This window comes from Astyanax mexicanus, chromosome 9, assembly GCF_023375975.1.
Source record: "Astyanax mexicanus isolate ESR-SI-001 chromosome 9, AstMex3_surface, whole genome shotgun sequence".
NCBI classification, from domain to species: Eukaryota; Metazoa; Chordata; class Actinopteri; order Characiformes; family Acestrorhamphidae; genus Astyanax; species Astyanax mexicanus.
In genome coordinates, this window is record NC_064416.1 from 9,786,298 (window position 1) to 9,813,696 (window position 27,399).

Here is a 27,399-nt window from a genome sequence, read left to right on the forward strand (position 1 = left end):
TGTTCACGCACCTAATTGTGGAAACTGAAAAGTTCCAGCTTGACCCAAAGTAGGTTATCTTCATATATTATATATAAATGTATACTGTATATAGGTGCGGAGGCAGGGGAACCGTGGGTCTGCCCCACACCATGACATGCAGCCCCGGTCTGTCCCAGCTGACCCGCATTGGACCAGCATAAAGACTTTGTATCAGCCTTCACTAGAGAGATACACTGATGGTGAGAGGAAGTCTGAGGCAACACAAACCTAAGAGACACTAAAGTTAAGTGAATAGAGCTGCACTGGGCCGTTACTATGTTTCTTTAAGTTAGTTTTGGGTGTTGATAGAGGGCATTTTTCCTAATAAAGGTACATTTTGAGTTCATTCACAATATGAGTCACAATATATGTAAGTGCATTTTGTAAGTGCAAACACAATTGATGATATCATGGTTATTGAAATGATTGAAGTCATGGCCATTTATTGAACGATAAGTCGGTAATGTAACTATTGTGACAGGCCTAGTCTTAGCGCTGTCGTCTCCCAGGTGTTTCTGTATGGAGTTTGCATGTTCTCCCTGTGTCTGCGTGGGTTTTGTCCCAAAGTCCAAAGACGTTCAGGCTAATTGGGACCAGATAAAATTAGGTCTAGGTCTGTGTCTGTCTTCCCTGTGATGACACTATGCCGGCTGGTATAGGCTCCAGCCCCAGGCCTTCACAGCCCCTCCAGTAGGTATTGACAATGGAATAAAATGGAATAGATACTTCAAGCTACACCGTAAAGAGAAACTACAAATTAGGAGAGCAGTAGTTCAAGTTATGCATGAAGTCCTGGTCATCTGGCCCGTCATGCAACTGCAGACGAGAGGACCGAACACTAGCAAAGGGAAAAAAACAAGCAATCTGCAGCTCAGAAGAAGAAAGAAAAAGAATTCAAGGCCAATTTAAGTCCTTAAATTGGTCTGACATCGCGCATGTCCAGGCAATGCAGAGTATTATGATCGAAGAACATTGTGAATTCCTCATAGCGTAGCAATAGACAGGGCAGTGTGGTTTTATGGTTGGTGTTAACAAAGTACTGAAAGGAAAGGAGATGAGAGCTCCTCAAAAGGCTGAAATATCATCTGAAAGACAGCAGCATGAATTGGCCCTACAGGCTGCTGTAATATTAAGCTTAAGTGTGGCAGTGGATAAAATAGTCCCAGTGAAATAAAAATTTGCACAAAATATGTTTTTTTTCATTATGAACATTTTTATCAGAAGGCTTCTTGAGAAAGTGACCATTTAAATTTTTTGCATAGAATTAAGGACCACCCTAGTCTTCACCTTAGAAAAAGGTAGAGGTGGAATCTTTTGGGAGATCTTTATGGATATTTGGAGTACAAAAAATGTACTTATCAGCCTATAAAAAAGGAGAGAGCCAGGAGGTAACATAGACATGAGGGCACTCTGAAACACCAGCATCCATCCACTCAACCGTCCAGATTTGTTCCTTTTTCTCCCCAATTTTGGAAGACCAATTACCAACCCACTCACTGGAGCTCCAATACATGTGAAGTAGTAATGCAGCATCATCAGGTGGCCAGCACAGTATCCTGGCTCTGACACGTCAGCTTGCAAATGCCTGTGCTGACAAACATTACATTAAATGTGAGGAAAGGAGAGAAAACTATCTATCCAACCAAAGAGAGCATGAGCAATTGTGCTCTCTCTGACTCCAGCTGCTGATGCCAAGCAGCATGGCCGAGTATTTGAACCAGCTCATTAGTCTGCTAGACCAGTTGGAGCCCTCACCATCCACAAACCTGAGTAAAAATGTCCAAGCTGCAGAATTCCTGCACCAACATCTCAGTTTACCAATACCACAGTTTCCCTATATTCATGGTCTGCAGTGTTTGTGTAAAGGGAACATTATAAAAGCTAAGTTTTGAGTTTTACATTTTAGTTTTCTGCCAGTTGGTAGAACTAAACTGATATAATCAAATGTTCTAGCTTTAGTAAAGACCTTGGCTGTGTTTTGAACTACTTGATGTTTATATATGGTCCTGCTGGAACATCCTAACAACGACTCTAGCCTTGAAGCAATACAGGCGTGTATTGATTTTCCAGTGTTATGCTGGCAAAAGGCATTTCTTAGCTTGGCACCGTTCCGAAGATGTAGAAAAGCTGTTAAAGTAACCAGGAAGGAAGCAGTTCATCATTAGTTTTGGCTGTAAAGTGGTTTATCATTTGCATAGCAGTAAAAGTTCATGACATGTTTGTTAATAATAGCGGTCCTAAGATAGAGCCTTGCAGGACTGCATATCTCACTTTGTATAATTGGAAGGTAAATTGTTTATCTTTTTGAAAAGATAACGATGGGTTATGTAGGATTTCATCCATGTTTTCTAATGTTTCTAGGAGAATAATGTGGTCTGTTGTCTCAAAAGCTGCACTAAAATTGAGTAATGCCAATAGGGATATGCAGCATTGATCTGAGGCAAGAAATAGATCATTTGTTATCCTAACTAGAGCTGTCTCAATGCTATGATGGGGCCTGCATCCAGAATTTTTAGTATATGTGATTTTTATGCAGGTATAAGTTGTTGCGTTGTTGGGTCACAGTTGTTTTCTTAAGATCTTAGTAATAAATAAGAAATAGATCAGTTATTAGTAGACTAGGATAAACATAGATGTCTTTATCAAATGTTTAATAACTGCTACCATATAAGATTTGGTTACTTGGGTCCCCAGGCTAAAGCAGATTAATGCTTCTTTTGTGAGCATTTATACTTGACCGATCACAGTTGCTGCTGTTTGCTTTGCCATGACATGTTGCTACATTTTTGAGAAGGTGCATGTCAGGTTGCAGCATAGGATGCGACATGTGAATCATTATTAGAGTATGTCTAGTGACTTGTGCAGATCTGACTATAAAACATAACAGCCTAACTAAAAGGAGAGAGCCAGAAGGTAACATAGACATGAGGGTGCATTGAAACATTAGCATCCATATGATAGGAGTGATTGCATACAAGGGAAGTGTCATGGCTGTACAGGACTCGGACACGCATTGATAGACAAGGGATAATCAGACAAAAATATATTAACAGCAGGAGGGATACAACATACCAGAGTAGTAAACAGTCCAGAGGTCAAACACAGGCAGGCAATATCAGAGGGCAGGCAAAAATCAGGGTCGGTAAACCAAGTAAGGTCAAAAACGATAGAAACAAAAACAGGCAAAAAAAAGGCGACAATACATCAATATTTGGCAGAGCACAGGTGCAAAATGAGTCCCTTTTATTGGCCAAGAGGCCTAGTATTCTGGTGACTGACTTCCTGGTCGAGACATATGATGTGTCATGTGATTATGAGTGAGTGTGGTTAAAGTGTGAGGTGCATCCTGGGCAATGGAGTCCAGAGGCTGCAGATCGTAGGAAGAGCTGAGTGTGGAAGAGACAGGAGTGTTTACAGCGACAGGAAGAATCCCGGGTCATGCTGCTTGCATCAGCAGCCAGAGTCAGAGAAAGCACTATGCTATGTTCATACTTTCTTTGGGTGGGTAGATTGCGCTCTTTCCACACAGTGCATCCTAATGTATTGTTGGTCAGCACAGGCATCTGTTTGCTGAGGTATCAGAGCTGGGTTGCTGCGCTTTCCTCCGAGCTCATTGGCTTCCTGGTGAGCTGGATTCCTCTGATGTAGATTACACAGCTATGTATGTGTATGGTGAGCATAAGCCTTGACTATGGTTAACAAGGTTTAAGGTTTAACAAGTTCATATCAGTTTTCCACTTCCCTGTTCCCTGTTAATCAAGGGCTTGAGGCTTTTTGTGCAGATCTGGAATCCGGAGGCAGATTTGATACAGTAAATGTACCAAGGGAATGTGTGTATGTGTCTGTATGTGTGTGTGTGTGTGTCAGGATAGGGGGGTAGGGGGGTGGGGGATTGGACTGGGGGGCATAACTGGTATTTTTATATTCACCATTAAGATGCAGATGCGATTTCATTTCCCCCGTTTTTAAAATCCCAGGTGTTCAGGATTGAAATGGAATTTTAAGTGGACTGACACGTCAACCTCATCCCACTTCCCCCACCACACACACACACACACTCTATTTCTCTCTCTCACACACACACACACACACACACACACATACACTCACACACATTAAAACACTTGATTTTGTTTGAAGTTTCGAACCTAAGCCCCTGAGCTGTCTGTAATACACTCCCACACCCCCTCTCTGAATCATACAGGTTTGATTGTTTTATTGCATATTTTAAATTATTATTAATCACACACACACACAAACACACACACTATATACACACATGTTTTGCTTGATTTGCTGCTTATCAGTTTTCTGTCCCTTTAAGTGTCTTGATTGCAGAAATGCAATGATGAGGCGCTCTCATACACACGCACACGCACACACACACACACACACACACACATAATGCTACAGATGCTACAAAAAACCTAGCCATCTCCTCATCACCACTGAAGTGCAACCTGTTCTAGGGGCTGAAGGACTGAAGGACTGTCCCCTGTTTCTCTGCAGTTTGAAGCCATTGTTTCTCAAAAGGCTCTTCCAGGAATTCTGCTCTCTCTCCTGCTCCTGCTCTCGCTCCTGTTCCCGGAGCTTTCCCGAGGCTGGGGAATCTGATGCTAAACGCAGATCACAGCGTTAAGGTCGCAGGCGCTTGTCGCTGTGTAATCTAGCTCACTCTGGCTCTTTGCTAGAGATGGAAGAGGGAGACAGGAGGCATCTGTGATGATGCTGCAGCAACTAACAAGCCAGCTTGGAGAGAAAGAGAGAGAGAGAGAGAGAGAGAGACCATGTTTGAGCTGAGTGGTTTGATTGGCTAACCTTGAAGGGGGAGTGGCCTTTTTTTGAATGATTTGTGGGACACCCCACCCTACAAGGATTTGGGGACAGTTTCCAATAGGGGAGGGGGAGGGGCAGGTGCAGGGAGGAAAGGGGAGGCGGAGGTTGTGTGCACGAAGCGAGTGTTTGAGTGGGTGTACCAGAGAGCGAGAGACTGAGAGAGAAAAAGAGAGAGAGAGAGAGAGAGAGAGAGGAAGGAGAAGGAGCAAAGGAGGGAGTAAGACATTGACGGAGAGGGAGGCGAGAGACTAAGAGCGAGAGAGCAATGGAAAGAGAGAGAGAACGAGAGAGAGGGAGAATGAGGGAGCTCCAGGCACTCTGACTGGACTCCGGCTCCAGCTCTGCTTCTGCAGTCTTTCCAGCTTCCTCGGAGGAATACGGTCCAGCTTTCCGCTTCCGCAGCCTCTCCATCCTTTCAATACCTGAATGCGGGAATAACCGCACCAGGAGAAACGGAGGGGAGAAGAAGAGCAACAGAGCCAGGGAATAACTTGGCGCTCAATTCCACTGCTGGGACATCTGGATGCGCACCTTTTTTTGCCTGGAGGGAAAAAGAGAACAAGCGGAAGAGAGAGAAGAGAGTGGGAGAGAGGGAGAGGAAGAGAAGAAAGATAGGGAACAGGCAAGAGCAAAGAGAGGAAAGGAAGGAAGGAAGGAAGGAAGGTCAAGACAGACAGTAGAAATAAAAAGACAAACGAAACAGAAACAGGGAAGGGAAGTCCAGAAAGTAAGAAAGGACAAAAAGAGGTGTTCAGAAAAAAAGGAGCAGAGTAAAGAGACAGGTAAAAGAAAGACAGCAAAGAAAAGAATAGAAAGAGCACAGGGAAAAGAAGCTAGTCCACATGACGCTCAAGACGTTGCTGATCCTCTAGACTAGAAAGCTGAATTTGGCTGCTGCACTCTGCAACGAGTTTCTTGGCTTGGATGCTTCCCATCATTTCTGAATTATTGTACTAGCTTATCTGTCCATCTGTCCATCTGTCTGTCCATCCGTCCATCCATCTGATCTGTCCAGCTGTCCGTTCATGCTGTCTGTCTCTCAGCTTCAGTCGTTATGAGAAGAAGACCTTGGCAAAGCCGCTGGTGTCAGTACATGCATAATAGTTTCTTCAAAGCCGAAGCAGCGGCATAGAATTTGTGACAGTATATGTACATGAGTGCATGGGCTCTTTCCGTTTGTGCACCTGCCCGTCTCCACACTTTCCCATCTGCACACCTGTCTGCCCACCTGTCTCCCCATCCGCATGGCAAGGCTCCTTTCAGAAAGCAGTCAAAGTGCCAACTGACGAGATTAACGACTGTTGGACTGTTTAAGCTGCTGTCGGATTGAAGCTTTAGGACCACTTAATCCCATTGGAGGAGCATGTAGGCATTAGATAGCGAGGGAGTAGAAAGCGATTGTGAATAATGGATTGGAGCTTGCTTGGATTTTGAAATTTGAGAGGGGTGATAGGACTTCACATGGATTTGCTGAGGATTCTGCTGGTGCTGAAGAATGTGATGTGACTCTGGAGTGAACTTACCTTGAATTCTGACCTTTTCGGCTTATTGGAAGCTCTTGGAATCATATCGAATAAAACAAACTTGTACCTTTTTACAGGATAGCTGGGACATTTTACGTCTTGAGGTGTGAATCTGAGACTGTAAGCTTGGGTGGTAGGGGCATCTATGCAGTACAGAAACTAAAAACATTTGTAATTGGAACAACTGAGGAAAAAACAACTAATTCATCACGTCGATTAAAGTATGGATTTTAGACTGATGCTCTAGAGTTGGTGCAAAATCTCTGCAAGTGTTTTAAAAGAATGTGAACTTTTCATTACTAAATAAGACACTCTCTCATTCTCAACTGACTACACACCAAACTACAGAGTCTTTTCTCTCTGATTTTCTTCTGCATCAGCTTCTTTTCTCTTAAATTGGTGCTAAAACTTTGCCGAAGTGGGGATCATTTGGCCCCTGGGGGCCCCGGTGCCCGCACCGGCCCCCAACCCCAAGATGCGCCGCTCGAGTACGGACGAGACTCCGTACCGGCGCAGTCCATCTCTAGACAGCAAGCCGGGCTCGCCCCCGCTGCGCTACAGCGGCGAGTACGAGTACCGTAGCGCGCCCTTCGGGTTCGGCTTCCGCACGGCGCCGGGCTCGCAGACGGCCAAAGCGGGATATGCCACAGCGCAGGGCAGGAAGTACGTGGTGTTTTACCTGGACCTCTCCTTCATCTTTCTCCTAGAGCTGCGGCGCTGCAGGATGGCCGAGGGCTGCATGAGGGCCCTGCGATACGCCATGGTCTTCTTCAACCTGCTCTTCTGGGTGAGTGAAAAAATCCATTACTTTTACTGAGCGAGAGAAAGAGAGAGTGTGTGAGAGAGAGAGGATGAAAGAGATATCTTGACATTATTGTGTGTATATCTACCCATATCTCATGTTCTCAAGTGTGTGTCTCTGTGTGTGTGTGGTGTTATTATCTGAACATCTCTGAATGTCTTTGTCTGCTGGTTTTGAATGAGAATCTCTGCAGCAGTGCCTCTGTTTTATTAAAGTTCCTGTGAAGAAAAGAACCTGGATCTGGACAAGACACTATCAGATACAGAGAGAGAGAGAGAGAGAGAGAGAGAGAGAGAGAGAGGGAGAGTATACAGGCTCTTCTTTTTCTTGTTATCTTTTCTTATTTTTAAATCAGATAACACCTGTGTGCGTTTTTGTGATGAAACTATATTAAAATCTCTCTTTATCCCTTAGTATTAAACAGGATGTTTTTCTTTTGTTAATGTGCCACTAGGACTCTTTACATATGTAAATGAGCTCCCTTCTGACTGGCTGCCAGTATTGTGGCTCATTTAGTAAACAGTCCAGCCTGAGACAGATTGAATGGTCTGAGCTGTTTTAAGCATCACGAAAACGTAGTATTCAAAATAGGCTGTTTTGTAGCTTAGTGTTCAGATATGGATCAAATCAGAAAAAAGTTGGGACAGTTTAAGACTGCAGTCAAGCCAGTTCAATACCTTTCCCTGCTGCCATGCCTGTGTAATGTGTGCAGCCTGTGGTTTTGCATTGACTTGTTGAAAAAAGCATTGATGTCTCTAAAAACATGTAATAAAATCTTAAACACTTTAAAAGTAAACTCAATTCCATATCATGCCAGTCCCTGGCTTCTAGACCCAGCCCTTAGTCCTGAAACTAGTCTAGATAGTCCTTTTTAGATTTTCTTCCAGAGCACATGGCATTCATTTCTTCTTCATCTTCTTCCAAAAAAAAAACTAAAAAATGATTTTACACATTTTAATGTATGGTGGTTCGTCCCAGAGGCCTCTGAGAATTGCCCAGAGAAGTTGACAGCATGTCTGGACATGGTGAACATGAGGCTTGTGTTGTGTACAGTAAATTTGCAAGTGATATTAGTGAATATAGTAACTCTGTATTGTAGTAGAGAAGTGGGCGGAGCTTCTGGACACGGTGAACATAAGGCTTGTGTTGTGTTCAGTAAAGTTGTAAGTGGTATTAGTGAATATAGTAACTCTGTATTGTAGTAGAGAAGTGGGCGGAGCTTCTTCTGGACATGGTGAACATAAGGCTTGTGTTGTGGTATTAGTGAATATAGTAACTCTGTATTGTAGTAGAGAAGTGGGCGGAGCTTCTGGTCATGGTGAACATAAGGCTTGTGTTGTGTACAGTAGTAAAGTTGTGAGTGGTATTAGTGAATATAGTAACTCTGTATTGTAGTAGAGAAGTGGGCGGAGCTTCTGGGCATGGTGAACATAAGGCTTGTGTTGTGGTATTAGTGAATATAGTAACTCTGTATTGTAGTAGAGAAGTGGGCGGAGCTTCTGGTCATGGTGAACATAAGGCTTGTGTTGTGTACAGTAGTAAAGTTGTGAGTGGTATTAGTGAATATAGTAACTCTGTATTGTAGTAGAGAAGTGGGTGGAGCTTCTGGACTAGTGAACATAAGGCTTGTGTTGTGTAGAGTAAAGTTGTGAGTGGTATTAGTGTATATAGTAACTCTGTATTGTAGTAGAGAAGTGGGCGGAGCTTCTGGATGGACATGGTGAACATAAGGCTTGTGTTGTGTGCAGTAGTAAAATTGTGAGTGGTATTAGTGAATATAGTAACTCTGTATTGTAGTAGAGAAGTGGGTGGAGCTTCTGGACTAGTGAACATAAGGCTTGTGTTGTGTAGAGTAAAGTTGTGAGTGGTATTAGTGAATATAGTAACTCTGTATTGTAGTAGAGAAGTGGGCGGAGCTTCTGGATGGACATGGTGAACATAAGGCTTGTGTTGTGTGCAGTAGTAAAGTTGTGAGTGGTATTAGTGAATATAGTAACTCTGTATTGTAGTAGAGAAGTGAGATACAGATATACAGGGATTTAGCGTAGGCTTGTTCCCTTACACTGAAAGTACACACTGAAATTCCTCCTGATTCTTGGAATGGTTTAATGATATTATGGGCTGTAGAGGGAGAAATAATCAAATGCCTTACAATCTTTCAATGATTTCAATTATTTTCTCATGCATTTGTTGCAAACTGGAGATTCTCTGCCCATCTTTGCTTGTTTTTACCTTATTACTAGCCATAAATTGATCCATTCCAACCTTCTTAGAGTGTGTTGAAGGCCTGAAATGCATAAATTAATGCATTTTAACAAATTAAATTGAGTTGTTCAGACAAAACATACAATATCTTTCTGTCATATCATACTGTCTGCAATGAAATAAATGGCAAGGTAAATGAAGAAAGAAAATATATTTGAAGATGTAATTTTTCCATATACTGCTCCTTCAGTCCTGGTCCTAGTTTCTGTTTTCAGTTTTCAGTTTCTTGTTATTTTTGGATGTTCAAAAAAACTGCAAAGCTGAATTTGTGCTTGTGGACGATTGTAGAGGGTTTCTGAAGCCTCAGCAAAAGATGTCTGGAGTTTTCCACACTTTCTAACTTTAGCATCTCTATCCCAGCTTGATGCAACCCTGCTGTCGTGACCATACTGAGGGCCAGAAAGTCAGTTTATTATTATTAAAAGACCTGCTAGTAATTTATAAAGATGTGTAGATACTTAGTATTACTTGATCGAAATTGTTTGGTACAAATGTTTTGATTCAATCATACAAATGCACTAGGAACACCTACAACCAACAACCAACATGGGATACCACAGAAACTGCATAGCAACACCTGAGCAACCACCTAAGGCACTATAGAAACAAACCTAGAATACTGTAGCAATGGTGTAACAGCCACATAGCAACACCCTAGCAACACACACCAAACTACTATTTCTTAGCCTAGAAAAATGAGTGCAACCAAGCCAAGTGCTGAAAATCAATATGGGAGCATCACATAGCAACACCTGAACAACCACCTGAGGCAATATAGAAACAAACCTAGGATACTATAGCAATGGCCTAACAGCCACATAGCAACACCCTAGCAACACTCAATAAACTATGTCTTAGCCTAGAAAAATAAGTGAAACCTAGCCAAGTGCTGAAAATCAACATGAAAACATCACATAGCAACACCTGAGCAACCACCTGAGGCACTATAGAAACAAACCTAGTATATTGTAGCAATGGCCTAACAACCACATAGCAACACCCTAGCAACACCCTAGCAACATTCACCAAACTATTTCTTAGCCTAGACAAATGAGTGCAACCAAGCCAAGTGCTGAAAATCAACATGAGAACATCAAATAGAAACACCTGAACAACCACCTGATGTACTATAGAAACAAATTTAGGATGCTGTAGCAAAGGCCTAACAGCCACATAGCAACACCCTAGCAACACTCACCAAACTACTATTTCTTAGCCTAGAATAATTTGTACAACCAAGCCAAGTGCTGAAAATCAACATGGGGACATCACATAGCAACACCTGAGCAACCATCTGAGGCACTATAGAAACAAACCTAGAATAATGTAGCAATGGCCTAACAGCCACATAGCAACACCCTAGCAACACTCACTAAACTATTTCTTAGCCTACAAAAATGAGTGCAATCAAGCCAAGTGCTAAAAATTAACATGGGAACATCACATAGCAACACCTGAGCAACCACCTGAGGCATTATAGAAACAAACCTAGTATACTGTAGCAATGGCCTAACAGCCACATAGCAACACCCTAGCAACACACACCAAACTACTATTTCTTAGCCTGGAAAAATGAGTGCAACTAAGCCCATTGCTGAAAACCAACATGGAAATATCACATAGCAACACCTGAGCAACCACCTATGGCACTACAGATACAAACCTAGGATACTGTAGCAATGGCCTAACAGCCACATAACACCCTAGCAACACACAACAAACTATTTCTTAGCCTAGAAAAATGAGTGCAGCCAAGCCAAGTGCTGAAAATCAATATGGGAACATCAAATAGCAACACCTGAGCAACCACCTGAGGCACTATAGAAACAAACCTAGGATACTGTAGCAATGGCCTAACAACCACATAGCAACACCCTAGCAACACTCAATAAACTATTTCTTCTTTTCTATTGAAAATCAACATGAAAACATCACATAGCAACCACCTGAGGCACTTTAGAAACAAACCTAGTATACTGTAGCAATGGTCTAACAACAACATAGCAACACCCTAGCAACAGACACCAAACTACTAATTCTTAGCCTAGAAAAATGAGTACAAACAAGTCAAGTGGTGAAAATCAACATGGGAACATTACATAGCAACACCTGAGCAACCACCTGAGGCACTATAGAAACAAACCTAGTATACTGTAGCAATGGTCTAACAACCACATAGCAACACCCTAGCAACACACACCAAACTAGATTTTAGCCTAGGAAAATGAGTGCAACCAAGCCGAATGCTGAAATTAATATAGAAATTAATTCATGATCTTTATTCATCATATTTCGTATTGATACCTTTATATTCCGTAGAAACCAATTAGCAACACCTGAGCAACCACTTGAAGTGCTACAAAAACCTACCTGGGATATTGTAACAACAACTGTAGGAACCACATAGCCAAACCACCGAAAACGCTAACCTGAAAACTGCCTGAAATACTGAAATACAATAGCACAAAGTAGTGCCCAACACCAAAGCAACTGCCTGAGATACCAGAGCAACCACTCAGGAGTGCAGGAGGCCTTAAAAAACATCAATTAGCCTTCATGGCACATGGCAAAAACACTGGACACAATACTAGTTCCTGTTCTGTAACTTTTGGCATTCGGATGTAGATGTCTTTTCAATCTCATATCTTTTGATGGATGCGCTTTTTTTCTGAAAATGGGAAAGCTATTGTTGCCTTCAACAGAAGATATAGTGTGCTGTTCTGTTCACACTTACGTGAACATCTCCACGGGTGTGACAGATGCCTCACCACCCTGAGAACGGGACAGTGATTAAAGTGTCAGATTTTCTTTTGTTCAGGTGTTTGATTTTCACTTGTCACTCAGTGGCTCATCCAGAACTATCCAACGTAAATGCTTTTCCTCACCGCTATGTGTGTGTGTGTGTGTGTGTGTGTGTGTGAGTTTACGCATGCGTGCATGTGTGTATGCTTGTGTGTGTGTGTGTGTGTATGTGTCAGTCCCTGTGACAGCAGCAGCAGCAGTAGCAGTAGTAATAGTGAGTATAAGGTGCAGTGGTGTGCCTGTCTCTGTAGACCCTCCTTCAGATGGAGTGTCAGATTAGTCAGATTAGTTCGCTCACACACATTCTCTTCCTGCACCAAGCGCAGTATGTGTGTGTGTGTGTGTGTGTGTGGGTGGTTGGCATTCTGCAGTGTGTGTATGTTCAGTGTTCTTCTCCCACATAATTAATGCATATATTTGCTGTATGTATCAGCCGTGTGCAGCAGGTTTTCCAATGCTTGGCCAAATGGTTACCAGGCCATTAGCTGTAGCCCATTAGCCTGGCTACGGTTTCTTTTCAAACAATACAGCAAATGGAAAAGAAACCGTAGCCAGGCTAATGGGCTACGGTTTCTTTTTCCATTTGCTGTATTGTTTAATTAGAACCAAGAAGTGTACATTGTATTATTTTTGCATTAAACGCAAAATGCACAACTGTGTCTTGTACACCAGGTAGTAGCCTCATCCAACATTACTTCTGGCACTGTCCAATATTGCTAAAGCAGCATTAGCATGCCATTGACAAGGCTCAACTAACATCGCTACTGCTGTGTTCTCATGCCAGGATCATGCAACAAAGCAAAAGCTTCACTATTTTGTTGCATGCTGGTGACCAGGCAATATCTCAGTGTTAGAATTCCAGCAATCAGGCTTTTCCAACAATGCTAACATGCCATTAGAATGCTGGAGGACTTATTTCATCCAACAACGATAACATGCCGTTGGAATGCCAGTGACCGGGCTCATCCAGCAACAATAACATGCCGTTAGAATGTTAATCCAACAATGATAGGCTCATCCAACAATGCTAACATGGTGTTAGAATGCTGGTGGCCAGGCTTATGCAACAATGATATAATAGTGTTAGAATGCCAGCAACCAGGTTCATCCAACAATGATAACATGGCATTAGAATGCTGTTGCACTGAGCTCATCCAACAATGATAACATGGTGTTAGAATGCTGGTGATCAGGCTCATACAACAATGATATAATAGTGTTAGAATGCCAGCGACCGGGTTCATCCAACAACGATAACATGGCATTAGAATGCTGGTGGCCAGGCTCATCCAACAATGATAAAATGGTGTTAGAATGTTCACCCAACAAAGATAGGCTCAGCCAATAATGATAAAATGTTGTTAGAATGTTAATCTAACAAAGATTGGCTCATCCAACAATGGTAACATGCCATTAGAATGTTAATCTAACAACGATAGGTTCATTCAACAATGATAACATGGCAATAGAATGCTGGTGGCCAGGCTCATGCAACAATGATAACATGGTGATAGAATGCTGGTGATCAGGCTCATCCAACAATGATATAATAATGTTATAATGCCAGCGACCAGGCTCGTCCAACAATGATAACATGCCATTAGAATGTTGGTGGCCAGGCTCATCTAACAATGATAACATGCCATTAGAATGTTGGTGGCCAGGCTCATCCAACAATGATAACATGGTGTTAGAATGTTGGGGATCAGGCTCATCCAACAATGATAACATGGTGTTAGAATGCTGGTTACCAGGCTCATACAACAATGGTATCATGCCATAAAAATGCTGGTGGTCAGTCTCATCCAACAATGATAAACTGCCATTAGATTGTTGGTGGCCGGGCTCATCCAACAATGATAACATGGCGTTAAAATGCCAGCGACCAGGCTCATCCAACAATGATAACATGGCATTAGAATGTTGGTGGCCAGGCTCATCCAACAATGATATAAAAGTGTTAGAATGCCAGCGACCAGGTTCATCCAACAACGATAACATGGTGTTAGAATGCTGGTGGCCAGGCTCATCCAACAACGATAACATGTTTTTAGAATGCTGGTGGCCGGATCCCATCCAACATCGCCAACATGGTGTTAGAATGTGTTTTTTCTGCCTCCTGTTTGTTTATCTCCTCTATGTGCTCTGCTGTGTGTTTCTGCGTCTCTGTCCCCGTCTACTGCCTTCACCTGTGTTTCATCCATAGCTCCGCCTTCTCGTTACCTTTCCCCAGGTATTCCCTGTTTCCTTTCCCACCTTGTGTGTGTAATTGTAGCCCTTTGTTTTCTGTTTCCTTTGTCGGTTCTTGTACATGTATTTGTTAGAAGTAACAGAGGTATCTATTCTTCTGCCTGAGTAAATGTCAATACTTTTGACACCTTTGCTAATATGCCGTTAGAATGCAGGAGGTCTGGAGAGTAAGGTTATCTGAACGTGCTGTTAAAACCAGACCCAGTGCAGTTTATATCTCATACCCTTCATACTCAGAACCGTTCAGTCCTGCAGTGAAAAAGCAGCACTGGTTCAGGGTCATGCTGCAGGAGTGAGGCACCTCACTGCGGGGGTCTTTATATGCTGAGGTAGGAGTGTGTGTGTGTGTGTGGGGGGGGGGGGGTGAGGTAGAATGGGTGAGGCTCCTGTTGGTAATAAAGTGCACTCCTCTGACACCGGCGATTGTAATTCAGCTGGTGTCCGCACCCCCCCTGCGGAGATGAAGTGACCTGAGCGCCGCTTAAATCACAGCTCGTCAGCGGGAAGACAGCTCATTTTGGGGCAGGGGGCCGAGGGGGGCTTGGTGGTGGTGGTGGGGGGTGAGTGGTGGAGCTACAGGGCTGTCAGAAATGGGCCAGTTCCTCTGTGATTAACAACAGCAACGGATCAAAACACAGAAACAATAGCGCGCTCTGCAGGCGTCCGCTATTACCGCCTGCCAGCGGACCCAAGCTCGCCCCCAAAACCCTCCATTATTCAAATTAGGGCACTAATGAGGAGGGGTGGGTCAGCAGCCCTAATATTACATTTTGTGATTTGATGTGTGCACAGGCATAAGCACACACACACACACTCTCTCTCTCTCTCTCTCACACACACACACTCCTCTCGGCATAAACACGTACAGTAAACATTGATCTGGGAATAAACTCTGATCCCGAGAGATACTCTTCACTGTACTCACTACTGCAGGATAGTCCAATCACAGTTCAGCTCCTCTCAGCCAATCAGCAATATCAGCTCTCACTTACTGAGTCTGTGTGATCAGCTCTTATGATTAGTTTTTATGTGATCAGCTCTTATGATTAGTTTTTATGTGATCAGCTCTTACGATCAGTTTTTATGCGATCAGCTCTTACAATCAGTTTTTATGTGATCAGCTCTTAAGATCAGTGTATATGATTAGCACATCTCAGCCAATTAGCTCCGACTTACTGAGTCTGTGTGAACAGTTTTTTGATCGGTGTTTATAATCAGCTCTTATGATCGGTTTATTTGATCAGCTCTTATGATCAGTTTATTTGATCAGCTCTTATGATCAGTTTATTTGATCAGCTCTTATGATCAGTTTATTTGATCAGCTCTTACGATCAGTTTTTTTGATCAGCTCTGATGGTCAGTTTGTGTGATCAGTTCTTATAATCAGCTCTGATGATCAGTTTTTATGATCAGCTCTGATGATCAGTTTATATGATCAGCTCGTATGGATTTTAGGCTTCTTTTATGGCTTTTAGAATCAGTGTATATGATCAGCACATCTCAGCCAATCAGCTCTGACTTACTGTCAGTGTCAACAGTTTTTGGATCAGTGTTTATAATCAGCTCTTATGATCAGTTTATTTGATCAACTCATAAGATCAGTTTGTATGATCAGCTCTTATGATCAGTTTATGTGATCAGGTCTGATGATCAGTTTATATGATCAGCTCTTATGATCAGTTTATGTGATCATTTCTGGTGATCAGCTCTTATGATCAGTTTATGTTAACAGTTTTTGTGACCAGCTATTATAATCAGATATTATGATCAGCTTTTATGATCAGCTCTGATGATCAGTTTTTATGATCAGCTCTGATGATCAGTTTTTATGATCAGTTCTGATGATCAGCTTTTATGATCAGCTCTGATGATGAGTTTTTTTGATCAGCTCTCATGATTAGCTCTTATGATCAGTTTATATGATCAGTTTTTATGATCAGTTTATATGATCAGTTTTTATGATCAGTTTATATGATCAGCTTTTATGATCAGTTTATATGATCAGTTCTCATAATCAGCTGTTATGATCAGTTTGTGTTAATTTTTTTATGTAATAATCTCTTTTGATTTGTTGGTGTGATCATGTCTTAAGATACTGTATGTGTGATCATTTTGTATGTGATCAGCGTTAATGATCAGTTTCTGTGATCAGCTCTCATGATTTGTGTGATCAGCCCTTATGATCAATATTTATGTGATCAGCTTTAATGTTTTGTCTAAACCGCTCTGAAGATCAGTTTTTATGTGATCAGCTTTAATGTTTTGTCTAAACCGCTCTGAAGATCAGTTTTTATGTGATCAGCTCTCGTGGCCAGCTTGTGTGATGGGTTTATTAAATGTCTTGTGAACAGCCCAGATCAGTTTTTTTGTGTGATCAGCTGCAGCCTTGGGAAAGTGAGAGCTAATTTCTGGCTCTTTTTGTTGCACATTTCTTGTACATGTAGGTACATCTGGTCCTTTCTCTCTCTCTGTCTCTTTCTCACTTTCTCTGACACATTCACACACACACACACACACACACACACACACACACACACACACACACACACACACACACACACACACACACACACACACACACAGAGAGACACACACTGAGAGACACACACTGCCCTGGAGGCGGAGTGTCCCTGCTGAGCTGGACGTGTGGGTATCAGTCTTGTGCAGATGAGCGATGGCGGCGGCGGCTCTGTGGAGAGGAGAACACAGGCTTTCTCTCCGGGCGAGAGCTCTGATGAGCCTCAATTGCAGCATAAATGACTTTACAGGAGAATTACAAACCCCTCCTCTCCTCTGCCGTCTCCAAACAGGCTGGAATAGACGTCTGCTAATCACACACAGCTCAGAGCAGCTCCTCACCCGGTCCTACAGAGAAACATCACTCCACACTCAATTACCATCAGCCACTAATTCATCTTGTTAGAGCTGGATTTGGCTTTTTTATATGGAGAGGACCTGCAGGGGAATTGGAGATAGAAAGAGAGAGAGAGAGGGAGGGAGGGGGACGGAGCCAGGGAGAGAGATTTTAACTGTGAGAGTATATATATATATATATGTGTGTATGAGTGTGTGTGTGAGGCGGTTTGAATATAATAGACAGATGAAGAGAGGAAGAGGATTCGAGAGATGGAGCAAAAGTGTGCTTAGAAGTTATTTTTACTTTCCCGCTAATCTGGGTCACAAAGCACTTCCGTTCTCTCGCTGCAGACTCCGCCGAACGCTGGAGATGCTGCTGCTGCTGATGATGTTGTGGGTCGAGTATCAGCAGCTGAGCCCTGGTCATGATTCCATATCAAACATCCCAGATAACACGCCCATGTGGGGCCTGGATGAGCAGCCAAACTAGTTCTTAGACGCAACACATGTTGGTAACGCTTAATAACACAGCCTGTGTTTTAGAGGGTAAGTACTTAGTACTTATAGAGTAAGAATGGTAAAACACTGTACACTACATAATACAGCTCGATGCTTCCTGTTGTTTCTGAGTCCTTACTGAGTAAGAACTGTTTACGTATAGAGTAAGAACAGTAAAAATCAGGTGAGGAGTGGGTTTATTAACCATTAATATACAACCTTGTGGTTTCTGTGTATTTATGAATACAGTTTCTAGCAATGAACATGTTACGATGAGGAGGCAGGATGCAAATGCAAATCCTCTTTATTTTCCATTTAAGTAAAATAAACAAAGAACAAAACACTGGAATAATAAAGAAAAGGTAACAAAATAAAACACTAAGAAACAGATGATAAACTAAAAGACTGAAACAAACAAGCAAAAATAACAAACAATGAAACAAACTACATAGAGCAAACCTGGAAAACTGAAGACAGAAAACACAGCCGGTCTGAGGCAAAACAAAACACAGATAAATGAGATCCAGACAGTAACAGGACGAGGTCAAACAAAAAGCACGACAGAAAACGAAGGAGCACATGGGGTATTTATACACAGGCACATACAAGGGACACCTGTAGAATTAACAAGGGGGTGGGGTTACAAATGAGACAGGAGGGATTACAGAGGACAGGGCGGGGCCAAGGCGGAGACAGGACAATTACAAAACAATGCCACGTGCTTAAGAAAAACACATGGCTGGGAACACAGACAGGAAAACAAAGGGGAAAAACACATAGAACCAAAAGAGAGAAAAACACAGGACAGACACACGCTAAGGTGTGACAGAACATTTGACTGTTGACCTCTGTCTAGGTTGAATTAAGTCAGGGGAGCACCTGTGTTTTCTGTTGTCAAGATAGCAATACGCCAGAAATGTACCTGAACACACAACTCACTTCCAGACCACAACGTCCACTGGCAAAGAGCATTGTGATGCTTCTTGCGCATGCTGTACGAAAGGACCCATTAACCATAAAGTGCCGATATAGACTGTCCCTCACCAGAGACAGTATTGGACCAACTCTGCTGCTCATCAGAGACAATCATTTCCGTTTGACTGATGTGGATATTTTCTACTTTTGCTCGGGCTTTCCATCAAACAGCAGGACAGCACGGCATCAATAACCTGAACCACACTGAGCCCAAATCATCCACACAATCCTTTAAACTGCACACGACTTTCATTCACATCGGTTTCTTCCCGAGCTCTGAGTACACTACCTGCAGACCTGCAGCTCTGTGTGAAGTGTGTCTTGTGTGTGTGTGGTGTGTGTAATAGGTGTGTGTATATAATGAGTCAGTAGTTTGTTTGTTGGGGGTGTTTGCCGCATGCGGGATTGTGTTTTTATGTGTCCAGACATAGGAGTGTGTGTTATGTATTGTGTGGTGTGTGTAATGTGTGTGTAATGTGTGTAGTGTGTGTAGTGTAGTGAGTTTGTGAGTGTGTGTGATTGTTGTTAAACTGAAACTTGTGTATTTATGAGTGCAGACTGTGTGGTGTGTGTATGTGTGTACTGTAGCGTAGTGTATGTGTGTGTGTAGTGAGTCAGTAGTATGTTTGTTTGGTGTGTTTATGTGATCTTCTGTTGATGCCGGATTGTGTCTTTATGTGTCCAGACTGAGGAGTGTGTGTTATGTGCATTATGTGGTGTGTATAATGTGTGTGTAATGTGTGTAGTGTGTGCGTGTGAGATTAAACTGAAACTGTATTGTGTATTTATGAGTCCAGACTGTGTGGTGTGTGTGTGTGTATGTGTGTACTGTAGCGTAATGTATGTGTGTGTGTAGTGTGTGTGTGTGTAGTGTATGTATGTGTGTGTTTGTGTGTGTGTGTGTACTGTAGCGTAGTGTATGTGTGTGTGTGATTGTTGTTAAACTGATGTTGTATTGTGTATTGTGCTATTTATGTGTCTGGATTGTGTGTGTAGAGTGTGTGTGTGTGTATGTAGTGTGTGGTGTATGTGTATGTGTGTGTGTGTGTGTGTGTGTGTAGTGTGTGATTGTTGTTAAACTGAAGCTGTGTTGTGTATTTATGAGTCCAGACTGTGTGTGTGTGTGTGTGTGACTGTTGTTAAACTGATGTTGTATTGTGTATTGTGCTATTTATGTGTCTGGATTGTGTGTGTAGAGTGTGTGTGTATGTAGTGTGTGGTGTAGGTGTAGTGTATGTGTGTGATTGTTGTTAAACTGAAGCTGTGTTGTGTATTTATGAGTCTGTGTGTGTGTAGTGTGTGATTGTTGTTAAACTGAAGCTGTGTTGTGTATTTATGAGTCTGTGTGTGTGTAGTGTGTGATTGTTGTTAAACTGAAGCTGTGTTGTGTATTTATGAGTCTGTGTGTGTGTAGTGTGTGATTGTTGTTAAACTGATGTTGTATTGTGTATTGTGCTATGTATGTGTCTGGATTGTGTGTGTAGAGTGTTTGTGTTTGTATGTAGTGTGTGGTGTATGTGTAGTGTGTGTGTGTAGTGTAGTTTAGTTTAGTGTAGTGTGTGTGTGATTGTTGTTAAATTGATGCTGTATTGTGTATTGTGCTATTTATGTGTCTGGATTGTGTGTGTAGAGTGTGTGTGTATGTAGTGTGTGGTGTATGTGTAGTGTGTGTGTGTGCGTGTGAGTGTGTGATTGTTGTTAAACTGATGCTGTGTTGTGTATGTATGAGTCCAAATTGTGTCTGGATTGTGTGTGTAGAGTGTGTGTGTTTGTATGTAGTGTGTGGTGTATGTGTAGTGTGTGTGTGTGTGTGTGTGTGTGTAGTGTAGTTTAGTTTAGTGTAGTGTGTGTGTGATTGTTGTTAAACTGATGCTGTATTGTGTATTTATGGGTCCAGACTGTGTGTGTGTGTGTGTAATTATTGCGTAATATCAGCAGCAGCGGCAGCAGCAGCAGGTGTTAATTATGATAAGATTCAGAGCAGTGTTTGTGGGTAATTCAGTTTAGTCTACAGTTCTGTATCGATGCTAAAGTATCCACTAAGCCTGTGTTGGCAGTCCTGCATCAAGAGTAAGTAATTAGCACTCCACACTGCATATAATCATAACCTGTCTGTTGAGCTGCATGAATAGCCAGAGGGTCTTGGTGGGCAAACACTGTGGCATTTATCCCCCTCTTACAACACCTTCAACAGTTTAATTGGTGTCAAACTCCGATAGAACACACAATAGAACCTGAGAAATTTATTTGCACGCTTGATTGCTGCCAAAAATATCTTGTTAATTATGAAGCGGATTTAAATAAATAAAGTGTGTCTGATCTACAGGTCCAGTTTGTTCATGCATGAAAATATATCAATGAATTTATTTGTCCATGAAATTAAAAGTTTTGGGCCCTAAATCAAACAAAGTTGGGATTGTTTTATTTAATTCCAGACTGCAAGAAAGCACAATATGTCTTGCATCTCCTCCCACAGCACTTAACAGATGTTTAGGCACGTTTAGGCACTAAGACAAAGCAAGCGATGAAGTGTTTTAGGTGTTAATTTGTATCAACAGTATGAAGCTGCCACTGTCTCATTAATTGTTTGAAAGTCCTCCACACGTTCTATATTTGGAAACAAAAAAGATTATCACTGTTTTTGTAGCCCATTTCTAGACCTTTTTCTAGCAACTATTTTTGGAATGTGTTGCAGGCCTAAAATGTGGATATGGAAGCGTATTTACAAATTAAAATGAAGTTTATCAGACAAAACATAAAATATCTTCCATTAATTCTGTCTTCAGTGAAAAAAGTCAAAGTAAATATATAAAATACTGTGTTTTCTATTTGCATTTTCCATACTGTCCCAACTTTTTTTCTGATTTGGAATTATATGTACTAGTGCACCTCTTAAAATTGAATATCATTGAAAAGTTACTTTATTTTAGCAATTCAGTTCAAATTGTGAAACTCATATATTATTATATAGATGTATTAAACACAGAATGATGTATTTTAAGCGTTTATTTATTTTATTGTTGATGATTATGGCTTACAGCCAATAAAAACCCAAAAATCAGCATCTCAGAAAATTAGATAAGATTAGATTATATAAGACCAATTGGGGTACTTTTGGCAGTGTGGGAAGTGTGCAAAAATCCTGCTGAAAAATGAAATCCTAATCTCCATAAAAGTTGTCAGCAGAGTAAAGCATGAAGTGCTGTAAGATTTTGTGGGAAAACAAAACACAGTGGATCAACACCAGCAGATGACCTGTCTCTCCAAACGATCACTGATCATCAGTCAATTTTGCATTTTATTATAGAAAGGAATCAAGGGAGCAGAGTCTGGAGGAAGAGTGGAGAGACACACAGTCCAAACTGCTTGAGGTCTAGTGTGAAGTTTCCACCAATCAGTGATGGTTTGGAGAGACATGTCATCTGCTGGTGTTGATCCACTGTGTTTTATTATCAAGTCTAAAGTCAGTGCAGTTTTGTTTTCCCACAAAATCTTACAGCACTTCATGCTTCCCTTTGCTGACAACTTTTATGGAGATGTGGATTTTATTTTCCAGCAGGATCTGGCACATTTCCACAGGACTTAGAAATATATCCCTCTGTGTTTAATACATCTAAATAATATATAAGTTTCACATTTTCAATTATATGATATAATTTTTTAATGCACTATTAGATAATGGCAAAGTGTTGGATGCTTGCAGAAATGCTGAGTATTGGACACTAGAGTTTTACAAGGACACGCTGCAGCATTGACCGATCCGGACTCTTACGTTTTACAGCCATTGTCACCAGGCTTTTACTAAATGCTGACATCTGTTCTTTTGTGAATGTGAATGAGTTTCCATCTGAGCCGAACTCGGCTACTTTAGACACGCAAGATACCTGGACACAGCAATAACATGGAATTTAATCCCACTCTAACATTAACTCCATTATCTGATAAAAAATCTGAACAGTGTACTTCAGTGTAACAGTGTAAAATTTCACATACATGAAGTTAGGAATCAATAACAGTCGGATCAGTTTGACTAAAAGAGGTCTCTGGCAGTCTGTGGACCGATCATTCATTAACAGTTGCTGTAAAGTGGAATATAAATATGTATTGTATAATTTTTTTAAATTGGTGTGTCAACTTTAATTATCAATCAATCAATCAATCAATCAATCAATCAATCAATCAATCAATCAATCAATCAATCAATCAACCTTAATTTTCACTCGGGAAGAAACATTGAGGGCGGCCCTCATTTACAATGTTGCCAAGCCTTTACAACATCAAAGGGATTGAACACATTTAATGATAATTTGGAAATAATAAGAAATAAAATAGTAAAAAAATAAATAAATAAATGAAAAAATAAAAGTACGCATTTTAAATCAACATTTAATAAAAATATATATGTAAAACAGAAAATGCTAAAATACCATAAAAAAATTTGACATACAAATAAAAAATGTAAAAATATGAAATATGTAAATAGATAATAGTAGAAGTAAAGTAAAATATTAAAAATGATAAGTGATTAAATGAGTAATAGAACTAAGAACAAGAATGAAAATACAAAACATTAAAATGAAATAAAAAATAAAAGTAATAATAAATAAACAAAAAAATAAAATAAAAAATAAAATAAATAAAGCCAAAAAGTTAATTTTGTGTTAAAATAATATGAAATCTGCAATTGAGAGCAAAAGAGGGAATTCAGAAGCAGAAAAATCCTCAAAGAATCAACAAAAACACAAAAATCTAAGCAAAGTCTTGCAAAATCCATACGGAAATATTTTTTGAATAAAAGCAAAGAATAATAAAGTAATCAAGTATATTTAAAAATATTTATTTGATTCTTTTTTTCTGTTATGGATTTGCAACATACACTTTTCCATTCATTTCATTCATAAAATTGTGGTACAAAATTAACTTGCATAGATTTCCCAGTAACACTTTGTTTGAATGTCATGTCATATCATGTCATTAGTCTTTATAACTGCATTATAATGTATTCATAAGGCATCATAAACATGGCTTCAAACAGTTTGAATTAATTAAGTTACACTTATATCGCAACATACATACATACCACACACATGCACACCAGATCAATTTAGACTATGAAATTGTTCTGGGTAATTTTTGAGTATTTAATTTAATTATCTCCATGTTTTTAGACTGTGGTAGGAAACCCACACAGACATATAGACAGCATGGAAACTCCACACAGGTAGGCACTTGAACCCAATACCCCAGTGCTGTGAGGCGAACTTGCTAACCACTAAGCCACCATGACTCTAGTTGTATTTACAAATAAATAAATAAATAAATATAAAATGTACAACACGTTATAGCTACAGGAGTTGGACAATGAAACTGAACCACCTGTCATTTTAGTGTGGGAGGTTTTTATAGCTAAATCAGAGCAGCCTGGTGACCAATCTTCATTAATTGCACACTGCACCAGTAAGAGCAGAGTGTGAAGGTTCAATTAGCAGGGTAAGAGCACAGTTTTGCAACATTATGGGTGACATATCGGAGTTCAAAAGAGGACAAATTGTTGGTGCACGTCTTGCTGGCGCATCTGTGACCAAGACAGCAAGTCTTTGTGATGTATCAAGAGCCACGGTATCCAGGGTAATGTCAGCACACCACCAAGAAGGACCAACCACATCCAACAGGATTAACTGTGGACGCTGTAAGAGGAAGCTGTCTGAAAGGGATGTTCGGGTGCTAACCCGGATTGTATCCAAAAAAACATAAAACCACGGCTGATCAAATCACGGCAGAATTCAATGTGCACCTCAACTCTCCTGTTTCCACCAGAACTGTCCGTCACCACAATAAATTATTGTGGTCTAAAACCAGGTGTTTCAGTTTAATTGTCCAACACCTGTATGTTAATAGTGCGTTATGAATTGTGATTACATTTTGTCCCCTTCTAACTCAGGAAAACTATTACTTTTATTTTAAAAGATAAAATAAAAGACTGCTGCTTTTTTTTTTAACTCATTCCTAAACTACGAAATAGAAATATTGTGGAATAAATTTGAGCATCTTGTTTCAGAAGCATGTCTAGTTCAGTTGATTTAAAGGTGATTCGCCGTTTCTTAAACAAAAAGAGAAGCAAGGTTAATCAATAGAGCCATGTCTTTGTATCCAGGAAATACTTTAAAAATTCTTATCCAGTGAAGAGCAGAGTCGTTTAAGGCTTACAGAAGCACTTTCTCCATCAGCATCTACGGAATGAGTATCTGCTACAATAGAATGCATTCTTATTTATCAGATAACCATTCTTCTGATGCCATGAAATCCACAGACGCGGCGTAGATCTGCGCAGAGCTCCGGCTGCTGCTGCTGCCATTAAGAAGCTCAGCTGAACAACATGGCAATGAGAGCTGAATTAAAGCTATGCTGTAAATGAAAGCGCTGCCTTGAAGTGAAAAGCTCAACATGTGCTTCAAAACAGCCTTCAGTATCAGAGCGCTGCATCGATAATAACCTCCTATTAATGATCCGTCTGTACAGACACCTCACCCTGACCTTATACTGCTCATTCACTTCAACGCCAATCTGAACTCGCTGTATACCAGTTCTGTGTCACTTTTCTGTCCTTTTACACCTGAAAAGATTCGATAAAAACATGAGATATTGCAGTTATCAATAAAAAATCTTAATTGAATCATTTAAGAACAAGGTAAAGGGCGACTTTACCTGAATAATGTAATATTTTATTTCTCCTAGATGTTTTCTGACCTGATGAATTTCCAGTTCAGCTCAGTATCGTGTTAAAAAAAAAAAGTCGCCACCAAAAAATAAAAGGTCACACACTCTTAATGTTTGGTTGGACCGTTTTTAGCTTTGATTGCAGCACGCATTTACTGTAGCATTGTTTCAATAAGTTTCTGTAACGTCACAAGATTTGTTTCAATCCAGTGTTGCATTCATTTATTTATTTTTCACCAAGATCTTGCAGCAGCATTGATGATGGTAGAGTCTGACCACTGCACAAAGCAGCTCTTCTCCATCCAGCACATCCCAAAGATTCTCAATGAGGTTAAGATCTGGACTCTGTGGTGAACTCTCTCTCTCAATCCATGTGTGAAAATGATGATCTCATGCTCCCTGAACCCTGAACTCTTTCACAATTCCAGCCCCATGAATCCTGACATTGTCTTATCTTGGAATATGGCCGTGTCATCAGGGAAGAAAAAATCTATTGATGGAATAACCTGGTCTATATTCAGTATAATCAGGTAGTCAGCTGACCTCATTCTTTCAGCACATACTGTTGCTGAACCTAAACCTGCAGACCAACTGCTGCATCAACCCCACATCATTTACTTACTTAAATCCAGGTGGAGACTTTTTTTGGCCAGACAATGTATATTAAATAAGAGCTGTTTATGTCTAGGGAAAAGTACTTCTGCACACAGAAGGAAAAGTCAGGTGCATAAAATTAAAATCAGCCCCAGGACTTGTTTTAAACTCCTGGACAGCTCTACTGCAGCCCTCCACACCTACTTTTTTGGTCTTAACTGATTCAGTCTGGACAGCATGACCAAAAGAGGTGGTCTGAATCATGGTCTGGTTTTGTTTTGCAGTGTAAAAACAAAAAAAAACAAAAGTTTGGATTTTCAGTTCAATAGTCGGAATAGTCTCCTAGGATCACCTGTTTAAAAGTAGAAGAATAAGAACAAGTGTTAAACAAGTGCTGAAATCTGACCGTCATGTGCAGTGGATTACAGTGGGAATATATATCTACTGTAACTGTAGATTAATCATTATTTATATATAATAGTCCAGACGAATTTTTGAACAACACCAGTTCTTTTTCTTTCTCTATTGTTTAATGGTTCACTGTAGTGTGCCTCAACTGTCTGTACTGCCTGGTTCACACTACACAAGTTTTTGAGTGGTCAGTTGTTGTGCTGTTTACACTACACAACTGATCAGCGACACGGGGTCACATATTACACAATTTTTTCACTATGGGAAATCACAGACTCATCTAGCTGCTCTCCAAAAACACATTTTGTCACGAGAACACGGCAGAACTGAACGTACGTGACAACTTGTGATGCCGAGCCAGAGAATCTCCAGAGAGAAGAATACCCACTTGCAGTAGGTCTAAAATGAATCATTTTCATCATGAGTTGATTACACCCCCCTGTACTTGACATTTCTGTAAAGCTGCTTTGTGACAATGTTTGTAAAAAGTGCTATACAAATAAATTTGATTTGATTTGATAGGTAATAAGGACAGGCCATTATGTCAATTGACCAGACCAAATGTACCATATACAACAAATACAAACAAATGGTTCATATTTTGTGAGTGTGAAATAAGTGTGAAAACACCATAAAAGCCTTAAAAATCAGTTGAGTTGCGACGTTTTACTGATCTCTGGACGGAAGCTCTGCAGCAGAAGGACCTGACACTTCAGGATTCAGGCGGCGTGTAGCTGCTCGCTCACTCGCTCGCTCGCTCTGATTAGTTTCGCTCGAGATTTCTGAGATCTGTAATGGAGCACCTCCCCCCCCGCTTTAGCGTCCTGTGGTAAACCGGATCCTGTTGAG

At 40.8% G+C, this 27,399-nt stretch overlaps 1 protein-coding gene across 3 annotated transcripts in view; it reads left to right on the plus strand.

Annotated features, from left to right (window-relative positions):
- Positions 1-27,399, plus strand: part of tspan4a (tetraspanin 4a) — a 194,812-nt gene that overhangs the window by 53,364 nt on the left and 114,049 nt on the right. For 2 of the 3 annotated variants that reach the window (XM_022679476.2, XM_022679477.2), the window contains one exon: positions 7,088-7,167. In XM_022679476.2, coding sequence (XP_022535197.1) covers positions 7,088-7,167 — 80 coding nt within the window. Of the gene's footprint in view, positions 1-4,982; positions 7,168-27,399 lie in introns of those variants that run through there. The other variant, XM_022679475.2, reaches the window with a different exon arrangement.